The 19,325-nt window shown below is 44.1% G+C and overlaps 2 protein-coding genes across 4 annotated transcripts in view; one reads left to right on the forward strand and one right to left on the reverse strand.

The window, feature by feature from the left end:
- The first annotated feature begins 287 nt into the window (after positions 1-287).
- On the forward strand, positions 288-17,640 carry CCND1 (cyclin D1). 3 transcript variants are annotated; one of them, XM_064657206.1, is made up of 5 exons: positions 288-746; positions 2,490-2,705; positions 3,260-3,419; positions 8,563-8,711; positions 14,032-17,640. In XM_064657206.1, the coding sequence occupies exons 1-5, from the start codon at positions 549-551 to the stop codon at positions 14,185-14,187; spliced, it is 879 nt and encodes a 292-aa protein (XP_064513276.1). In that variant the 5' UTR covers positions 288-548; the 3' UTR covers positions 14,188-17,640. The 3 variants fall into 3 exon arrangements, with proteins under 3 accessions (XP_064513276.1, XP_064513278.1, XP_064513277.1); XM_064657208.1 differs by lacking the exon at positions 288-746 and adding an exon at positions 1,638-1,895; XM_064657207.1 differs by lacking the exon at positions 288-746 and adding an exon at positions 2,115-2,399.
- Positions 4,243-19,325, reverse strand: part of LTO1 (LTO1 maturation factor of ABCE1) — a 28,500-nt gene continuing 13,417 nt past the window's right edge. Inside the window, exons 5-6 of the transcript XR_010431139.1 lie at positions 9,933-10,172; positions 4,243-5,539 (exon numbers count right to left, since the gene is read on the reverse strand). The gene's annotated coding sequence lies outside the window, so the exon portion shown is untranslated. The remainder of the gene's footprint in view (positions 5,540-9,932; positions 10,173-19,325) is intronic.

Raw genomic sequence — 19,325 nt, forward strand, 5'->3', positions numbered from 1 at the left:
TGCTCCGCTCCCCTCCCCGGCGCCCCCGTAAAATAATACCGAGTCTCCTTGTATTTCCCTCCCTGGTGTCTGTGTGTGGCCTTAGCCCCATTCATCATTTGGCTCCCAGTGCAGAACTCGCTCCATTTTTAAAATTATGCATGATCCACTGAAGAGACAATTTGGGTTTCCCCCACCTCTCCCTTGCCCTTGAAGAAAGCGAGCCCTTGTCTCATTTGCATTAAACCCCGGCTCTCTATAAGCTAGGCAAAGGGGAAGGACTTGAAGCCTATGGGATGGCTTTAGGGCTCTGCCCCTTGCTTTTGGCTCTCTCTCTCTCTCTTTCTCATTCTCTCTCGTGCTTTGATCTCTGCTTAACAACAGTAACGTCACAGGGACTATACAGGAGAGTTTTGTTGGAAGTTAGAAAGTTTTGCAGCCTCCAGAGGGCTGTAGCGGCAGTAGCAGAAGCAGCATCCAAGGGACTCCTGGAAGGGGAAGAGAGAGAGCGAGCGAGCGACTGACTCAGTCCTGCTGCAGAGAACTGACTCGAGGCGACGGAGGCAGACATGGAACATCAGCTGCTGTGCTGCGAGGTGGAGACCATCCGACGAGCCTACCTGGATGCCAACCTCCTCAATGACAGGGTGCTGCAGACAATGCTCAAGGCGGAGGAGACCTGCTCGCCCTCCGTCTCCTACTTCAAGTGCGTGCAGAAAGAAATCTTGCCATATATGAGGAAAATAGTTGCCACTTGGATGCTGGAGGTTCGTATCTTTTCGGGGGATTTTCCCTTTTGCAAACCTTCGGCACCGAAACGAATTAACCCGGGGAGCTGCTCCCCCATCTCCTGCCCCCCCCCACCCCCCGGCCCCCATCCCGTCCCCTGGGATCGGTTCCCCGGCGCGGGCACACGTTGTCTTGCCCTCGAAAACGCCCGCGTGTACCGGGGGGAAGCGGCCCGAGGACACGGTCGCCGCCGCCGCCGCTGTCGCCGGCCCCATGTCCCCGCCGCCGCCGCCGGCCCCATGTCCCCGCCGCCGGACACGGAACACCCCCCCCGCCCCCCAACCCTGCCGGTGCTCCCGGGGGTCTGGGGGTGCCCCGGCACCTTTCCCGGCCGTCGGGGCACGGCGGTCCCGGCTGCGGGGAGCTCCGGGCAGAGCCGGCTCGGGGCTCCCCCGGCCCGCCGGGGAGCGGCCCCGGCCCCGCAGCCCCCGGCGGCGCCCGCCCCTGCCAGCCCGTGTGTTCTGGGGGGTTTTTTTATTTTAAATTAATATCCTTGTACACGTATGCAAGCGGCTGCCCGTGCCAGTATTATGCGCCATCTTTGTTCTTTTATTTGCAAAGCAAAAGTGTTTATTAATCGGGAGAAAAAACGAAGAAAGTCCCGGGGAGCAAAGCCAAGGGGGTGTGTGTGTGTGTGGCGGGGGGGAGCGGGGGAAGGGGCCGCGGGAGGAAGGTCGGGGGGCCGGGGGACCCCGCTGGGGCTGCGGGCAGGGGGACCGGCCGGAGGGGCTCCGGCGTTTCTGGGGGGAGTTGCAGGGTGAAAGTTTCTTTGTTCAGCGCGAAGAGAGGCTGGAGCTGCGGTCACCCCTCAAAGGCACGCTTGTGCTGCGGCGGCAAGCGGCAAGGTCGCCTGGGAAAAGCCGGTTGGAAAGGGCCTCGTCCCTGGCGGGACACGTCTGGGGGGGCTCCCAGCGGGAGCCCCAGGAGCTGGGCTACATTTTCATGCCTTTTCGGAAGCCCCGGGCCCCCGCGATGTATTTTTAATTAATTTTTGAAAGCGCAGCGCCCTGCCTTGCTCTGGGAAATGTCGCGCCCGGCTGTGCTGCAGGGCGAGAGAGGGAGGCGGTGAATTTCACTTCGGGGGACCCCCCTGGAACCCCCCAGCAGCACCAGAGGAACGGGGCTCGGTAAAGGACCCCCGCCGCTTCATTTTCAGCCTTTTTTGAGAGCTCAAATAAATTTTTAAATATTTTTAAATATTTTTTGAAAAGATGACGTCTGGGGAAATGAGGCTGGACGCCACCTTTGTGTCTCGACCAGAGAGGGGAATCGGCAGCACAACGGCAAATTAGATGAAAAAATAAAAGCGAAATAAATAAATCCGAGGCCGAGCCCAGCTCTGCACCCCGTTCCCAACCACGGGGGTTTGCATTTTCCTCCGCTTTCCGTTTTCTTTCCTTTTTAAAAATTTGTTCTAGGGGCTGGAAAACTGGGCACAGACCTCCTCTTCGATTACCCCCCCTCCCTTTTTGCCATGAATCGCCTGCGGGTTTCTAACGCAACATTTCCCCCCACTTTGTCACTCGTGACTTTCATTTTCTTTGATGCCGCTGGTTTTCCCATATTTATCCATTTTTCCCCCATTGCATTTTCCCCTCGTCTCCTTCAACCTTGCCCTGCAAAGCCTGAGGGTGAGGGAGGAGGGAGGGCGAGGGCAGCGGGACAAGCCTGGCTTTCGCCTCTATTAAATTATTCTTCAACGATCTCTCTCCTTCTTTCAGGTTTGCGAGGAGCAAAAGTGCGAAGAGGAAGTTTTCCCCTTGGCTATGAATTACTTGGACAGATTTTTGTCGTTTGAACCCCTCAAGAAAAGCCGGTTGCAACTGCTCGGAGCTACCTGCATGTTTGTGGCTTCAAAAATGAAGGAGACTATTCCTCTGACCGCAGAAAAACTGTGCATTTATACAGATAACTCCATTAGACCCGACGAATTACTGGTAATTTGACGTTTAGTCACTTCAAGAATAAAAAAAAAAAAACCACCACACAACACCAAAATCGAAACAAACATTAAAAAAGAACCAGAAAAAAAAAAAAAAAGGAAAAGAAAGAACACAACCACACAGGCCAAGACGGTGTATTCGGAAGCCCCGCTGCTGGCGGTGTGGCCGCTGGGGAGGCTCGGGAGGGCTGGGATAGGGAGCGGGACGGGGATGGGGCCGGGATAGGGACCGGGACCCCCCCGCGCTCCCCCGGCCCCGTGGGCGGCCCGCGGGCTCCCCCTGGTGGCCCCGCTCGGGGGTGCGGCGACCCGGAGCCCCCGGCCCCGCCTGGGGGGACCCCCCAAAAAACACCCGCATCCCGCTTTCCTTCTTCCCCCGGGGAATACTCTGCCCTCCGAAGCCCGGCCGGGAGCCGAGCGGCCCCGCCGCGGTGCGCCCGTGTGCCAGCGGCTCTCTAACCACGCTCTCCCCCCTCTTCTTCCCCTTCCTCTTCTCTCCTTCCCTCCCCCCCCCCCCCCTCCTTTTCCCCTCCCTCTTTCTCTTTGCAGCAAATGGAGCTGCTGCTGGTGAATAAGCTGAAATGGAATCTGGCCGCAATGACCCCCCACGATTTCATTGAACATTTCCTCACTAAAATGCCTCTGGCAGAGGACACCAAGCAGATCATCCGTAAACATGCTCAGACTTTTGTGGCTCTGTGCGCTACAGGTATGAGCCCTGCACGTCCCGCAAAGCGTGTTTTGCTTCCCCGACCCGCGCCCACCCCCCGCCTTGTAAAGCTTCCCGTAGCCGTGGTCTAAGGCGCGCTCGCCAGAGCTGCGGGGAGGTAGTTTAAGCCCCGATTATTGCCCCTTGTTTGCAGAAGGTGGATTTACTTTGCCAGAGGTAAGTTTTTTTGTTGTTGTTGTCGTTGTTGTTCCAGAAGATGTTTCGCCCTCTGAGCTTTTGGAGTTTTGTGCTTGTTGTCAGGGAGGGAGAAGGACCCCCCCACGCCCCTCCCTGCCCCCTCTCAGCGTGGCAGGATTTCTTCGCCCTCCCGCACACACCGGGTTGATGCGGGGGGCTGCAAAAGGCTTACGGGGGAATCCCTCCCCGCGTGTGGATTCATTCTTGAGACAGTTTTTAAAAGGCGGGCAGGGAGATTTTTTTTTTTTTTTTTTGCCTGTGAATAGCTCCGCGCGGGGGGTTTTAAAACTTCCCTCTTCAAGTTGCCTCTTCCCCCCCCTCCCTCCCTCCCCTCTCGGTGGCTGGTGGATTGGAGGAGGGCCACGCGGCACAGAGGCTTTCCTGGCACGGGACCGAGCCGCTGCCATCTGCACCCTCCTGACCACGTGCTGTGCTGGAGCCATGAGCAGGGCCGGGCCTCCAGAGATGCCCGAGTTAGTGGTATCCACGCTCTTTGGAAAAACCTCGGAGGGGGAGACGCGCGCGCGTGGCCAGCGGCGCGAATTTAACACCGCGTAGTTTCCTCGTGTGAAAAGATGGAAGAGTGATTGTAGGCGCTCAGAAGGAAAAAAAAAAACACGAAAAAAAACCAAAACCCACCAAAATTTATTTCACGGAGTCCTTGCCCTTACTGCAAGGCCTAAAGATAGAACGACCGAGCCATAAAAGAGAAATTTATAAACACTGGCGTTGCTCTTCATCTTGGCCCTAACATCAGCATAACAGGTTAGATTGCCTGGAATAATGCTTGGTGTTAGGAGCACCGCAGCCTCCAAACAGCCTTCAAACCACAAGGCAGCAGCATTTTGGGAAAATCAATTGTAACTCTCCGTGTAACTCTCAAATATAACTCTGCCAGGTCCTGCCAGATAAGGCTGCAGCGACTCTGAACGTGTGGTTTGCTAAGTGTGAAGCTTCCTCGGCCTTTAGCTAAAAGGAGCAGCTACCTGGCCTCCCCTTTGGATATGGGGATGTTTAACCTAGGTTGTTGTGTTGGCAATGACAGGGATGAAAACAAGGGTAGTTCAAAGGTTGGAGACTCGCTAAGAGTCCAGTACTTTGATCTACTGTCGGTGTTGTTATGTTTCTTTTAGGAAGCACATCCAGAGCCCTTATTTAACATTGCTACACACCACAGCTGGAGAATGGATCAGTAAATGAGAACCATGTTCTGGGAGTTTTGCTTAGCTTTTTACAAAAAAAAAAAAAAACCCCAGTGCTGAGCTCACCAGAGTTGGGGCCCTCTTCAGCTCCCTACTGAAGCTGGGAGTATTGCCTGGGGAAGCAGCGCTCAGGAAGGCTGCCACCAGGCTCTGTGGTTTTAACTGTTATTTTTGGATGTCAGGAATTCCTCTTACCTTTTTTGCTTTCCTCACGCCTTCTTTGTTGGCTAGTGAAGATCACATGTGGCTTAAGCAGCATCTGGACTTTGCTTTGCTGTTGCTGGGTTGTGTTGTGTTTCCCCTTGCCAAAATGAACCGAGATGGACTGCAAACGCGTTGTGCTGCCTGGATGCTGTGGGGCCCAATCCAAAGTCCACTGGAAACACTGACACTCGCTTAAGTGGCCTCAGGGGCAAGTGCAAGTCTATCCTTTGCCTGTGTCCTCTTCTGTAAAGGAGGTTCTCCTAAGAAGAGACTGCAGAACAATGCTTGCTTAGAAAATAAAGCCTTGGCCAGTTGGCTTAACAAGGTGAAGGCTGTGGAAGTGTTTGCAGATGAGTGCTGTATGTGTTTGCTCCAGAAAGAGGAGGTTACGCTGCAAGGTGAAGTTGAGGGGAATTCCTTTTAAGCTCCCTCTTCAGTTGTCTGGCTAGTAGAAGTGGATTTGTTTGATTTGGTTTGGTTTTGAAAAATCCATTTTCACCAAAGGATGTCTTTGTGCTGTGGTAGGTTCGGGAGAAAAAGAAAAAAAAAAAAAAAGAAAAAAGAAAAAAAAAAGGAAAAAAGAAAAAAATTACCAGGGGTTGTTTGAAGTTAACACATAATTGAGCTTAATGAATGGGGCTTTGGCATGGCCGAGCAAGGCAGGGAGAGCTCAAAAGGAAGCAGGCCTCTTTTGGCCCAAGTTAAGACCACTGTTGAGGGAGAACTGCAGCTCTATACAAGCATAACAATGAATAGCAACAAATATTGGAGTTTCAGCATTTCATTATGTTCCTCTGGTTATCAAAACATACCAGGCTCCTCTTTATTATTATTATTATTATTATTGCTATTATTATTGTCATTGCTGACGGAGAAAGAAAGGTCCCCCCTTTGAAACAAGCGCGTTACAATCCTCCTATTCTCCGGCCTTTATAAAATTGGAAGTCTCAAGGTATGTGACCAGTTGGAACCTGTTGCATCTTGCAGCAAGTGATTTATGTTCGCAGTTTTGATTTGCCTCAATGAAAAGATTTTCATTCATAGCCCCCAGCTCTCCAGACGGATGGAATTGCTGCTCCATTTAAAAAGGAAAAGGGGTGACTCGCCTTGTTAGGAATTTTTTTTAAAGCGCTGCAGCGCCTATATGCCTGCTTTGTCCTCCCTTCAGGGTGGCTGGCATTCTTCTCTCTCCTCCCCCTCCTCTCTCTCTCTCTCTCTCTCTTTTTAACAACGCTGAAGTTGTTTATTCTTTTTGGATGAAGTCTCAGATAGGCTACTGGGGATGTGTGCTTCAATTGATGGGGCCCCCTACCCCATTGTGGCTGTGTCAGGTCTAATTCATCTCACCGAAGCCCCCTTGTTCCTGAGCGCTCAATAGCGCAAGATGAGGCGATGGAGGCTGACAATGATGCCACACTCTTCACTTGGGGGCATCCAATTACAGGCGAGAGGGGCCCCCTGATTAATATGCTGAAATTAGTGGCCTCTGCCACAAATAATTCCTTGTTGAGTTGCAACAAAAAGGCAGTCCATGCTGCTTGTCTGGAGTGGTTATAGGGACAGACACAAACTGGTCATTTAAACTTCATTATCACTTTTCCACCTTGGAAAGAATGAGGGTGTGACTATGAATTCATGTTCTTGTTTACTGCTCCATTTAAAAGAAGAACGCAAATATTAATCCCAAACGTGGTCCTGTCAGGACAGAACTCATTAAACTGACACATTTTGGTCATGTTCTGTTTGTGGAGCTCGGTAAATAGTGTCGTGAACGTGGTGCAACCCCATCTCGGTGGGATTCCTGCTTGCCTACTGAAATGCCCCATTTCTGAAGTCTACCTGCAGCTGTGTGTCAGTATTCCGGTTAGGGACTGCCTTTGGAATGTGTACAGTTGTCACTGAGCAGCCTGGACTGCTTTGGTTTTTGGGAATGACAGCAGCTTGCTGGAAGCTGGGGTGTGTTTACACCTGCCCGGAAATGGGGCAGATTTTAGGAAAAGGGGATAAACTAAATTTACCTTAAGCACAGTAACACAAATGAGATGACTTTAGGTCGAGCTTGCCTTTTCCCTGGCACTGCATCACAAAAATCTGGCCAGAATTCATCGTGTCAGTTGTAATTTTGGAGGTTCGCTGGGCGAAATGCCCCTTTGAAGGTGGGTATTGGTCAGGGCCACAATGGAGTGCCAGAGGTGTCTGAATAGACTCAGAGCCAGGACTTTCATGGAGTCCTGAAGTCTTTAGTTTCACTGGTAAAACATTGACACAAAAGTTATTTTATCATAATAAAGGAGATGCATGATTTAATACTTAAACTGTTCCACTGAGCCCTCTAAGCTGTCCATGCCTTTGATTTCATTCAAGGGTTTGACAGATGGTTTATATTTTTTTCAGCCCAGAGGAAGTTGTATTCTGATAAAAGCTGAAGGAATGTATCTCAGGTTCTCGTGTACAATGTGGCATTTCCCTTACTCCCTCACAAAACTGGACGTTTACTTGTGCCACTTACTTCCTTTGTTTCTGATTCTCCTCCCAAGGTGTGCACTGCCACAGATCAAACACATTCCTGCTCAGCAGAGTCTTAGCATTAAAATGGGGGTTATTATTATTATTATTATTATTATTAAAAAAAACCCCAAACCAAACAAACCACCCTCAAAACAAAACAACAAAACGAAAAACATGCTAAATGGCAGAGATAGCCCCTTAAGGAATCATGGGAGTGGCTTTGTGGAGAGACCTACAGCAATGCAGTCTGGAAGGGGGCCCAGCCTCTTGTCAGCATGGTGTCACATCAGAATGTAACTGATTGTCCGCCAATTCTTGGGACCCCCGTCACTTAGTTATGCCACATTTACATTAAATCCCTGTTGCCAGGATGGATGGCAGCCACTGACAAGAGACTAAGGTTGAGACAAAGCATTTTTTAAGATGAAACCGTAATTTAAATATGGATTATCTGCCTCCTGACAGGGTTAAGCAGTCTTTCTCTTCTCTTTCTTTTGGTTGATGTTGTTGTTCATTAAAGCAATATTCCTTTTGAATGTCAGTGCAAAGGTTTCTGCTTTAAAGGGCCCGAGGACTCGTTTATGAGAGTGCACCTCGGGTCTGATCCCGCGAAACACTTCCCAACGGGAACAGGGTTTCTCAGATGGATAGTGCCATTGACCCCAGTGGCATTATCCACATGAGCAAAGCATTTTAACATTTGAAGAATGGGGGCCCTGCTTATGATAAAAATACCTCCAAGTGATGAATGGCCTCCCAGGGGGAGTGCTAGGAAGGGCTACTCAGTGCACTGCAGTTGCTCATGTGGATAAGTGTTCACAGGTTCGGACCTGTAACAGTTGGGAGCAGGAGGCACCTTTCTGCTCCCAGCTTTCCCTGCCTTTTGGGATGCAATAGTTGGCAGCTGAAAGCCATGCTGGTAGAAAGAGTGTATGTGTATGGACAGGCTTCTCCTAAAGCAATCATTTCAGTCTTTTTTTTTTTTTCTCTTTTTTTTTTTTTTTTTTGTTTTCTCTCCTTTCTTCATACAGATATTAAATTTATTTCAAACCCACCCTCCATGATCGCAGCTGGCAGTGTGGTAGCAGCTGTGCAAGGCCTGCATCTGGGGAACACTAACACTTTCCTCTCCTATCAATGCCTCACACATTTCCTATCACAAGTTATCAAATGTGATCCGGTAAGTGACTCTTTCTCTTGGTTGATCTCCTGTTTTTTAAGAATGAACCCCCTCCCTGCTCGCTGCATAGTAGCTAATCTGACAGTAAATCTTGATGAAAGTCAAACCACAGAGTGGGGTTTTTGAATGTGTTCTCTTGTGTCCATCCTGGTTATTTGGCTGTCATTATATCCATTAATAATCTGTGATTACGCTGCTGCAGTGCCACATCCAGCTCTAAAGTGTGTGAGAGAGGCGTTATCTGACAAAGCCCTGCATCCATTTAGGACCTTGCAGGGGCTGTTTGGCTGTGGGTAATTAAACCAGGAGTCTGTGTAAGACAAAACTTGGAGAATAAGACGAGGAAATAGTTACTGAGACCTCGTGGTATCTCTGACCTTATCTTTGACCATTCTCGAGGCCTTTTATTGTGCCAAGTGGTGTGAAAAAGCCCTTCTTAAAAGAGTTCTAATGATCTAATTTGGTTTATTACGTGCTAGACCTGCACAGTAGCTGGTATTGAATTCCTTTTTGGAACAAATGCTTGTCCCACGACTTTCTGACAAGGTAGATGGTCCTCACAGGACTCTCATTTTGCCCTGCAGCTTCCAGGAGATGCACATCAGTAACTAGTGAGCAATAAACCTTTCATGAGTGAATGGGCCAGGAAGGGAGCCTACAAGGAAGACCTAAAGTCAATGATCCATGTCATAATGGTGTGTGAAGTTGGGGCAGAGTTGAGCTTTGTTTTGTAACAATGTGGAAGACCAATAAATAGATGCTCTAAAAAGGTTCTTGTGAGGTCTCCAAGCGCTGGACAATGAGTCAAATAAAGACAACTCTGTGGTTAGCGGCAGAACCTTTGAGATGCTGTTCAATTATTTTACATGTTAATAATTTTAAATGCACAGAGAACTGTACCAGTCCAGCCACTGCAAAACTAGGTTTGTATAACGGGACTTTGTTGGCAGGACTGAGTGATTTCTGGAAAGATGAATGCATCATAACTGAATACTCACAAAAGAATTATTTTACCTTTGATAGAATATGTGAAACAATTGCTGAAAAATACAATTTCTCAGCTTTATCACTTTGATCACCTTAACAGTGCCTCGGCATCGAGCATGTTATTTTTGTCATTTGTATTACTGTGGCTAAAGCAGTAATACATTAGTGCTGAAATGTGAAATGCTCTGAGAACTTGAAATGCTGAAATAAGGCGCTGCTCAGTTCGGTATGTACGTGTAAGGCTTTCAGGGAACAATGCAGATATTTCAGTGTATGGTTGGCCACTGGCCAGTGTGAGATGTTCGAAGCAGGTACCGAGGGAAAATACTAGGGTTGCTATCTGTTCAGGCAGTATTTTGATTCAAACAGCGTTGTTTAATCATTCCTGATACAGAGCATTGAAGTAGATTCTCTCACATCTTGGAGAACAACAGCACGTCCTCATGTGACTTGACTTAGCTGATGACAAGAGCCCTTTAAAAAGAAAACAAGGGTTGTTTTAGCAAGAAAGCGAATTTTTTGCTTATTTCATTTTTTATTGTCCGTAGTCAGTGCAAGGCCACAGTCTGACCTGAGCTTAGTTAAAGGCTTTAAAAGGAAGCAACTCCCCTGCAGCTTTCAGTGCTAAATATATGCATGTGTTAGAACAGTTAGAGGTAGGAGTAAGCGTTTTTATATGGGATGCTACAGAAAATTAGCATAGTAAAATTATATATGTGTGTGTACATATACTGTTGTAATGGAACAAGGGAACAGCAACTTTCACTGCAGCTGCTCTGAGCAGAGAAATCTGGTGGTTTCATACCCAACATGATTCCCCTGCAGAGAGACTTTCCCATTATCTGTGCAATCCGTGGTATCAAATGCCATTCCTATTGCCCTGTTTCAGCAGCATGTGTATGAACTGTGCTGTTCCCCAGTGGTGGTTCCCCCTTGTCAGGCTTCACAAGTGAACAAGCTTTATATTGGATTGCCTTGAAATATTAAGATCCTGATTATCTGTTAGCTGGAGCAGCAGGTCTGTTGGATTTCAGGTTACATAATTACACTTTTTTACCTTTACTCTCAGGGAAAGCTGAATCTAAAGTAAAACGAATATCACCTGATTGGAATTCCTTTATGGTTCATGTTTACCTTGGTAGGAGTCCAATTTCCCATTTTGCCTTTGATCAGGGGTAATTAGAAGCCAGATAATCACAATTAGAAGTCTTGGGCTGTCTTCCATCATTCTATTCTTGACCCCATCATCCGAACGGATGGAATTTTACCTGACATTCATTTCCAGGCCAGAAATTCGCTAAACTAGATTAGATTGGGTCTCCACGCTGTCTGTTACTACATTGGAATTCGTCTCCTGCCTGCCCCTTCTCAGAGGCACCTTCAAACATGTGCTTGTTATCCAGGACGGGTCAGGCAGTAACAAAGGATTTCCAAGCAGTTTCTTTTTTTGTTGTTGTTGTTTGTTGCCTTTACTGTCTGACCCCAGAGTCTGATCATGTCTGCTGTGTCTTGAAGGTATTTCACCACATCAGTTAAGCCAGCAAGTTTGTTGTTTTTTGTTTTTTTTTTTTCACTGAGGAGCTTAATTAATCCAGGAAGGGTTTATGACCTTGAACAAACTGTGGGCATTGAAAATTTGGGTAGTGAAGCAGAAAAGTTGTTGGGAGAAGTTATCAGAGTAATGCACAAGTTCTGTATTTGCTTTTCAGTGCTGAGAAGCACTGAGAATGAAAACAGCTTTGCTGAAGTTGCCCATAACGAATTTTATATTTTGCAGATATTTTTGCTAGCTCTAATGCATTCCTGCAGGCAAACTATTTATCTAATAGTTATGTGAATAAGAAATGAGCAAAATGCCTAAAACATTGAAAAAATAGTTCTCATTCAACTGTAGCTTCAAACAGTCTGTTTGTAATAAATTGTAAAGATTAAGTTTAAAAAAAAAATACAGTTATGACATGCTGCACTCTTGAGAATCTCAAAGGAAAAAAAAATTCTGTGGTCAAAAAGTACCTTTAAATTACATAGTCCTATGCAACTATTCATAACTGGACTCCAGAGGGAGAAGAATAGGTATTTATAGAAATTCTTTTGAATGGTTTTAGTTTTCAGAGCTCAAACACGCTCTATGCAAATGGTTAGGATTAAAAAGAAAAAAAAAACCCAACAACAAAATTCCCATCAAAACTCACCAGACAATCCACTCCCCCCACCAAAAAAAAAAAACAAAACAAAACAAAAAAAAAAAAAAAAACCACCTCAAACCCAAAAGGGTTCATTTTGCTCTGAACATGAATTTCCTTCCAGTTTGGAACGCTGAACATGCCACCTTGTTAAAACAGAATTATCCTCAGAAGTGCCTGGATTTGTAAAACCAGAAATACCTAAAATCTTGTATTGGTGTGCTCCTCTTTAACACATCTAATTCCGAGTGTGACTGAGGGACGTGGTACAGGACGAGGTTTTAGAGTCAGGATTGATCCATCATATCTGGAGGAAGGGGGGGAAAAAGGACTTCATAGAGACCTTATTGTGGAGGCCAGAGGTATGCAGGAGCCAAAGGCATGATGACTTTAGGATATGAGGCGTTTCTTTTTGTCATTTAAAACGCTGTGTGTCTCTGTCAAGAGGAAATATTACACTAGGGTTTAAACCAGGAAAGGTCATAGGTTATGTGTTTTCAGTGAGCTGTAACTGATGGTCTGATCTGCTTAGAGGTAGGATTAACCTCCCTCTCTCTCAGAAAGGACTTGCAGAGAATTGTTTGCTTGGGTTTCTAATCTTATTTTACCCCAAATGCCATGTGCCCTTATTGGTGGCAGAGGAGATTCTTGTGGTAGTGGAATCAGTGAAAAGCTGGTAGATCACACAAGAAGCCTCTGAATGAAGGCAGAATTGAAACTGGGAAATAAAGAAAACAGCAGGCAGGTCACCCTCTCAGGAAAACAACATTCATTCTCAGTCATGCACATCCTAACACTTTTGACGGCAATTTATCATGGAAGACTGGGTTCACCGCCAGGGCTAACACATGTCATAGGTTAAATCAGAAAAGGCAACGCTGAAAGGAAACTTCAAAAGTCCTTAATACACAGAGTTAAATATGTTGGGGGGAAAAAGCCTGCGATGTTTGTTGTAAAGATAGGAGTAAACAGCTGGCCGGGGGCAGTTTTGGCAAAACGTTGTGGGATTGTTTTGCCTGCGCAAGGCACCGTTCCTGTGTCGTTCCAATGGATGTACATGGCTCCACAGCTTGCAGAAAGCTGGACTGGCTAGGCCTTCTCCAGTTCTAATTGCTGTGATTTAGATATAACTACTCATGGAATGGTTTAGTGCCTGGGGGAAGTTACCTTTCCCCACCACAGACATGATCCTCCTTGGTGCTTTGTGCTTTTAGTTCACAGCGAAGTCTGTGAAAGCAGCGAGGCCCTTGCGCCCTCCTGAAGGCTCAGGAGCATTGTTGTGCATATCCAGCTCTGAGAAAATGCTCTGGAAGTGAGGGGGAAAAAAGATCTCACCCTGTCTGAGATGTCAAGGTGAACGTGGCAGCCAACAGAAAGCTTGGCTGCAGCTGGGAATGAAAGGTTATGGAGGAGTTTAGTGGTGCTCCTGAAAGATCTCTCCATTTTGAGGTCACATTGTTCTGGATGTACAGATGCTTTCAGAGCCAGGAAAGGATCAGCCAAGTTGAGCTGCCCACTGCTGGACACAGCAGCTGTTGGCAGGAACCTTTGGGCACGTATATCCAAATATATGTATGGTGCTTCTACCTAAGAACTTCATATCACTGGAACTCAGCCTGAGAAAATAATCCCTGCTCACGACCATCATTTCTAGTAGACTGCACTGCCAAAGCATTTCTGGGGTAAAGGCAGAAAGCACAGTTTCAGGACCCATGGACCTCTAGAGAACAGGCAGAAAAGGTCCAACATCTTCCCGTGGTCCTGCCCAGCTTGGATGAAACACGTGTCAGTGTAGTGGGGCATCCACCACATCCAGCTCCGTGGGCTGAGCCTGAACAACCCCACGGCAGTGATGGTGTGTCCATGGGGATGCTCCCCGTGGCCATTCCATCCACAGCACGTGGCAAGAGTCAGTGGCTGAAGCCTCAATCCAGGCTGGCATCCTGCAGGAAACTGGGTGGCTCGTCCCATCCTTTCCCTGTTTGGTGTTTCTCCTGCTCCTCCCGCCCTCCTCTCAGCCTGCAGCTCTCCCAGATAACCCGAGTAGATTCCTCTCGCCCTTTTTTCAAGAAATGCTGTTTAGTCTGTGACCTTACTGTGTTTCTAAAGGACTCTTGGGTCTTTCTCTCCTTCCATTCGACCTCCTCCAGGATTGTTTACGAGCCTGCCAAGAACAGATCGAGTCCCTCCTTGAATCCAGTCTACGTCAGGCACAGCAGCACAACGTATCTTCAGAAACAAAGACTGTAGAGGACGAAGCAGATCTTTCCTGCACGCCCACTGATGTGCGAGATGTGAACATTTAAGAGGACTTCTTCTTCTTCTAATGGATTTGCTTGGCAAGAAAAGTAGACAAAAAAAAAAAAGAAAGGGCATCTGAGAAGGAATCGGCGTCAGGATCTCCCCCCCAGAAACCCTTTTCTCCAGGACATTTTTATACCAGAAGGGAAAACCAGTTCTTGTTATATTTTTTTCTCGCTCTGTCTCCCTTCCATCTGTGACTTCAAACAAACAAAATAAAACAAAAAGTACCCCAAAAACTGTCTTAAAAAAAAGAAAAAAATAGTATTTGCATTACCCCCAGGGGTTTGTGCTACAAAAATAGAGGATTTTATACAATAATAATCAACTAGTTTTTATATTAAAGTGTTCTTGTCTGTATGTTGTAAAAATAGGCATTAACACACAAAATGTCTCCAGGGGAGGTATTAGATTTGATTTCTTGCATATAAAACCAACCAACCAACCATTTTTAAAGTAGAAGAGGGTTATTTTTTTTTTTTTTAGATAGTAAATGAAATATTCTTTTTCTTTAAAAAGCATAGCTTTAACGCAGTTCTAGGCTTTTCTGTATCTTGCTTGCTTATGCATTTAGTCACTTTATAATTCATCTGTAAATGTTTATTTTATTTCCTTAGGTTTTTTTTTTTATCCTCTTCACCTTATAAATGGTTAACGTAACCCATAAGTTAGTCTATGTTAGTATGCAGCATTATTATATGTTAATCTTTTTTTTTTTGTGCCTGTGGATTGCCTGTGCATAAGGCATTTGTAGGGTTCCAGCTGAGCATTGTTGGGAAAGGCCAATGTACTACTCACACAGTACCCTATTATAAAGAGAAACCGAAATAGTGACATAATATATTATATTTTTGTAATCTTCCTATTTTTGTAGTTACCTGTGTAAAAATGCTGGTCTGACCCCACAGATATTCAGCCTAATTATGGTCAGGTTCAATCCACAGTTCAGTCTTTTTTTTTTTTTTTTTTATTTTGTTTGTCTGTAATATTCTAAAACCATTCCATTCAAAGCACTTTCAGTCCATTAGATATAGGAATTACATTCTTTTATTGTGTGGGAATTTTATTTTTTTTTTTTTTAATGGAATGGTTTGGAAATATATAAAGTGCTTGTTGCAAACTTGGAATTGCAAAGCAAGTGCATTTAACTATGGTGTTAGAGGAGAAGTGATTTTCTTTTCCGAAGGTTGTGTTCCAGTGAGAGAAATTGCATTCACAAATTGCCAGGATATCTTCCTATCCTTTTCTATAGAAAAGCTGAAGTTTAGAATCCTTTGGTGCCAACTCATCTTTATAAATTAGGGGCCTTAAAGGTTCACATATAGGACACGTAGTTTTAAGGATTGTTCGCTAGATGTTTTACAACTGAAGGTTTTTAAACACTAAAATATATAATTTATAGTTAAGGCTAAAAAGAATATTTATTGCAGAGGATGTTCGTAAGGCCAGTATGATTTGTAAATTAATGCAATCGCCCCTTTTGTTTTTAAAAAAAAAAAAAATGAAATCTTTCTACCCTTGATGTTGCAGTTTTAACACGAGCTTATTAAAGCAAAAAGGACACGCTTCAAAGAACAAACCCAAAACCAAGCAGTGCATTTGGCCCCTTCCTTTCCATTTTCAAAAGCAGTCTAACCATGAAAAAAAAAAAACGCCATAGTTAATAGATATGAAAATTGGAGTACTTGAAAGAAGTTTTTATACCAGTATATGCCCCATTATTTTTTTTTTTTTAAATTTAGCTACAAATAGAAAATTTGCACATCTTGGCTATGTATCTTTTTATTATTATTTTAGAAAGTAGCTGAAGGGACGTGGACATAGCTGTTGAAGTTGATGCTCGAGGAGAATGTGATGGTGAACTGTATGTGAGAAAACTGCCGCTAAGGTGTTGATTGTAAAAAAAAAAAAAAAAACAACAAAAAAACCCAACAAAACAGCAAAAAAACAAAAAAGGAACAAAAAAAAAAGGAAAAAAGAAAAAAAATTAAAAGTTTAAAAAAAAAAAGAAAAAGAGAAAAGAAAAGGAGTGGATGCTCCCTTTTTATTGAGCTGCTATGGATAAATTCCCAGCATGGTTTGAAAAAAAAATTAACATTGCTTCTCTGTATCTTTGTCATTGTGTTTTGCTGCTATTTTGTGGATCAGTTTTTCTTTTTTTTGTTATACAATGTCATATACTGCCATGTTATAGGTTTTAATTTTCTCATAGAAAATTATATTATTGACATCATTTTTTTTTGTAGATTTTTTTTTTATGTGATCAATTTTTACTTAATGTGATTACTGCTCTATTCCAAAAAAAAAAAAAAGGTTCCTGTTTCACAATACCTCATTACTTCAGTTTTTAACCGTGTCTAGACCAGGTTTTAATGCTCCTACAGTGCCTCATAGTTCTACTGCAAACGGAAATGCATCGAATGGGTCTCGCGATTTGCAACTAGGTTGCATTAATTTAAGAAACAGCAGACATTTCAGAAGATCAAGTCATGTCAAGGGTTGTGGTTTTTTTTTTTTGTTTTGTTTTGTTTTTTGTTATGCATTTTATAAAGCTGGATTCCTTGTCTGATCTGGGGTTTATTATCATAGTAGTTTTGAGCTGTGTTATTAGCCACATTGATATATGAAAGGTGCATTATAATATAACTCTTGTGTGCCACCTGATGTGGTTTTCCCCTCGGCTGGGACACATCATTTGGTATGATAGGTTATCTTCTGGAACTCTAAGTATTTTGTGTGTTTAATCTGTTATGATATACTAGGGAGGTTTTTTTTTTTGTTTGTTTGTTTGTTTCGTTGTTTTTTTTTTTTTAATTATAGCATAATGCTAATTTAAAAAGCCTGTAAATCTCATAAATAAGCCAGCTAACAGAGTTGTATGCTGAAGAATAATCTAGCTGTTGCCTGTATGCTGCTAAACCAAAACAGAATTAGAACTCATTTTGAGGCAAATGCAGTTAAGATCCTACATAGTGCATAAATAAAGCATTGCAATGCTACTAGCAGTCGCAGGACCCAGGAGGACTGGATACATTCTGTCCAAATTTCAGGAACATTTCTTACTGCTTACCTCATAAAACACTTCTGTTCGTGGCATCTCTGTGTCTCTGAACCAAACCTGATACTGTCGAGTTAGTGCTTGTGGGGTTATATTATGTTGTTACACTGAGTGGCAGTGTGTACTGCAAGTTTCTTTTTAAAATATTCTTATGTACTTAAAAAAGGCCAAATCCAGATTAAGTGGGTTCACGTGCCAGCAGAGATGCTTTATTTGTCACGTTATTATAACAATCTGTAGTAAGCAAAGCAATTCAGATTTGTACTTTTTTTTTTTATATTGTACTTATTGGCATCACTGGTCTGAAATGCACATTTTCACCGACAGACCTGTAACAGACAAGTTTCCAGCAACAAAAAAAAAAAAACTAAAGTCTAGAAATAAAATTGGTAAAACCCAACGTCTGCCTGTTGTCTTCTTTTAATATTTTTTTGTTTCGTAGCCTTTAAAATGCTGAATGGTTGTAACTACCCACTGCAGTGAGTAAACCACGTGATATTTTCTGGGTTTGACTCTGTGCTTCAAGAGTTTCAGTGCTGAAAACCTTTTGTTGTTATTTTAGGAAACTGTAGGCGTTTTGGGCAGTGGGCAGGTGACTGCCTCTCACTGCAACGTGTCTTTTTCAAGAAGCAAAATATTTTCTCTTTTTTCGGCTGAAGACTTTATTTTAAACATCAAAAGATTTTTATTTATTTCTTTTTTTATTTTATTTACTCAGAGTAAAATACCCTTTGGTGTTTCTTGTCAATAAAATAGGTGCTGAATGGTACAGAACACTTGTATTTTTTTTTTAACAGTGTAAGGATTTGTGTCTTAGAAGATAGTCTATTTTAAAAGCAGTAAGTTAACCTGCCTTCTTTTCTGTCCTTTCCTCTCCTACACAGCTTTTGCATCTTACTGTTGTACAGCTGAGACAACAAGGGATTAAACCTGAAAAGCGTAAAAACCTACTAGAAATATGTAAAAATAACCAGACCTAGAAGGACAAGGAGGAAAAGAGATTATATATTATTATAAAGTTAAATGAAAAAATATTATAACCTGTGTTCCAATTCACATTCCAAAATATCTCTGAAAACTGGCGATGCACATTATCAATTATTATCAGATCTGAACACGGCAGAAACAGCTTATTTTGAGTGGAAATGATCAAGCTTATAACCTACATGTTTGACTATTTACCCTATGAAATTATTTCTGTCTTTAAAAAATCTACATAAAAGGTCAAGTGCTCGTCTCTGCTGCCACAAATTAGAAATTTAGTACCTGCCTCCTGAGTTTCCCATTGACTAAACTTCACGTTACAACCGATGCTGTGCAGTGTGTGCAGCACAGGAAATGAAAACTGAAACTCCAGAGCTCAGATCTAACATGTTAATCATTGTCTAGTGCAAAATAAGCTCGTCTCGGGGCAAGATGGGAAACCATCTGCATCAGAAGAACCCCCAGCTGAGCTCGTGTGAGCCTGGTGGTTTCCCAGTCACTGCAGACAGAAACCTGAACCCTGTGGCCTGCTGTGAAATCAGAGCTCAGGCAGGTAAAGTAATATCAGTACAAGCGTGATCTGGTTTTGTTCCACTTGAAATGAGCAGCTCCCGAAAGATGATCTGGACTGGATTCACAGGGACTTCAGACTAAGCCAAAGCTTAAACTGGACTGGGTCAAAAATGATTCATTTTCCCCAGCATGCTTAAAAAAAAAATAAAAGACTGGCTTTGGTAAGGCTGATGGCTCACCCCTCTGAGCTTAAATGTTTGAAAATGGAGTGGAGACACACTCAGGGAATCTTGATTTCTGACAGAAATCTTCTGCTGATAAAAATACGGTTCAGTGAGAAATGAAAACCTGTGTTTGGCTGAACAAGTCTAAGTAGGTTTTGCCATTCCTATCTGTTTTATAAACTCTCTTAAACTGACTGTGGTGTGACTTAAGTAGGTTTAAGCCCACAGAGTCAGCTCTTATATTTACATTTTCCTTCTCCTGAACATCACCTCCAAATGCAGACTACTAAATTTGAATGTTGGGTGAACTGTGCCAGTATTACTCACATTGCAAAGGGCAGAAAGACAAGAATGTAGCAAGAAA

The sequence above is a fragment of the Pseudopipra pipra genome, chromosome 6 (assembly GCF_036250125.1).
Source record: "Pseudopipra pipra isolate bDixPip1 chromosome 6, bDixPip1.hap1, whole genome shotgun sequence".
Lineage (NCBI taxonomy): Eukaryota > Metazoa > Chordata > Aves > Passeriformes > Pipridae > Pseudopipra > Pseudopipra pipra.

Coding starts and splice junctions, on each gene's coding strand:
- CCND1 (XM_064657206.1), top strand. CDS start 549: ATGGAACATCAGCTGCTGTGCTGCGAGGTGGAGACCATCCGACGAGCC. Junction 747..2,489: donor TTGCCACTTGGATGCTGGAG/GTTCGTATCTTT, acceptor TCCTTCTTTCAG/GTTTGCGAGGAGCAAAAGTG. Junction 8,712..14,031: donor AAGTTATCAAATGTGATCCG/GTAAGTGACTCT, acceptor GACCTCCTCCAG/GATTGTTTACGAGCCTGCCA.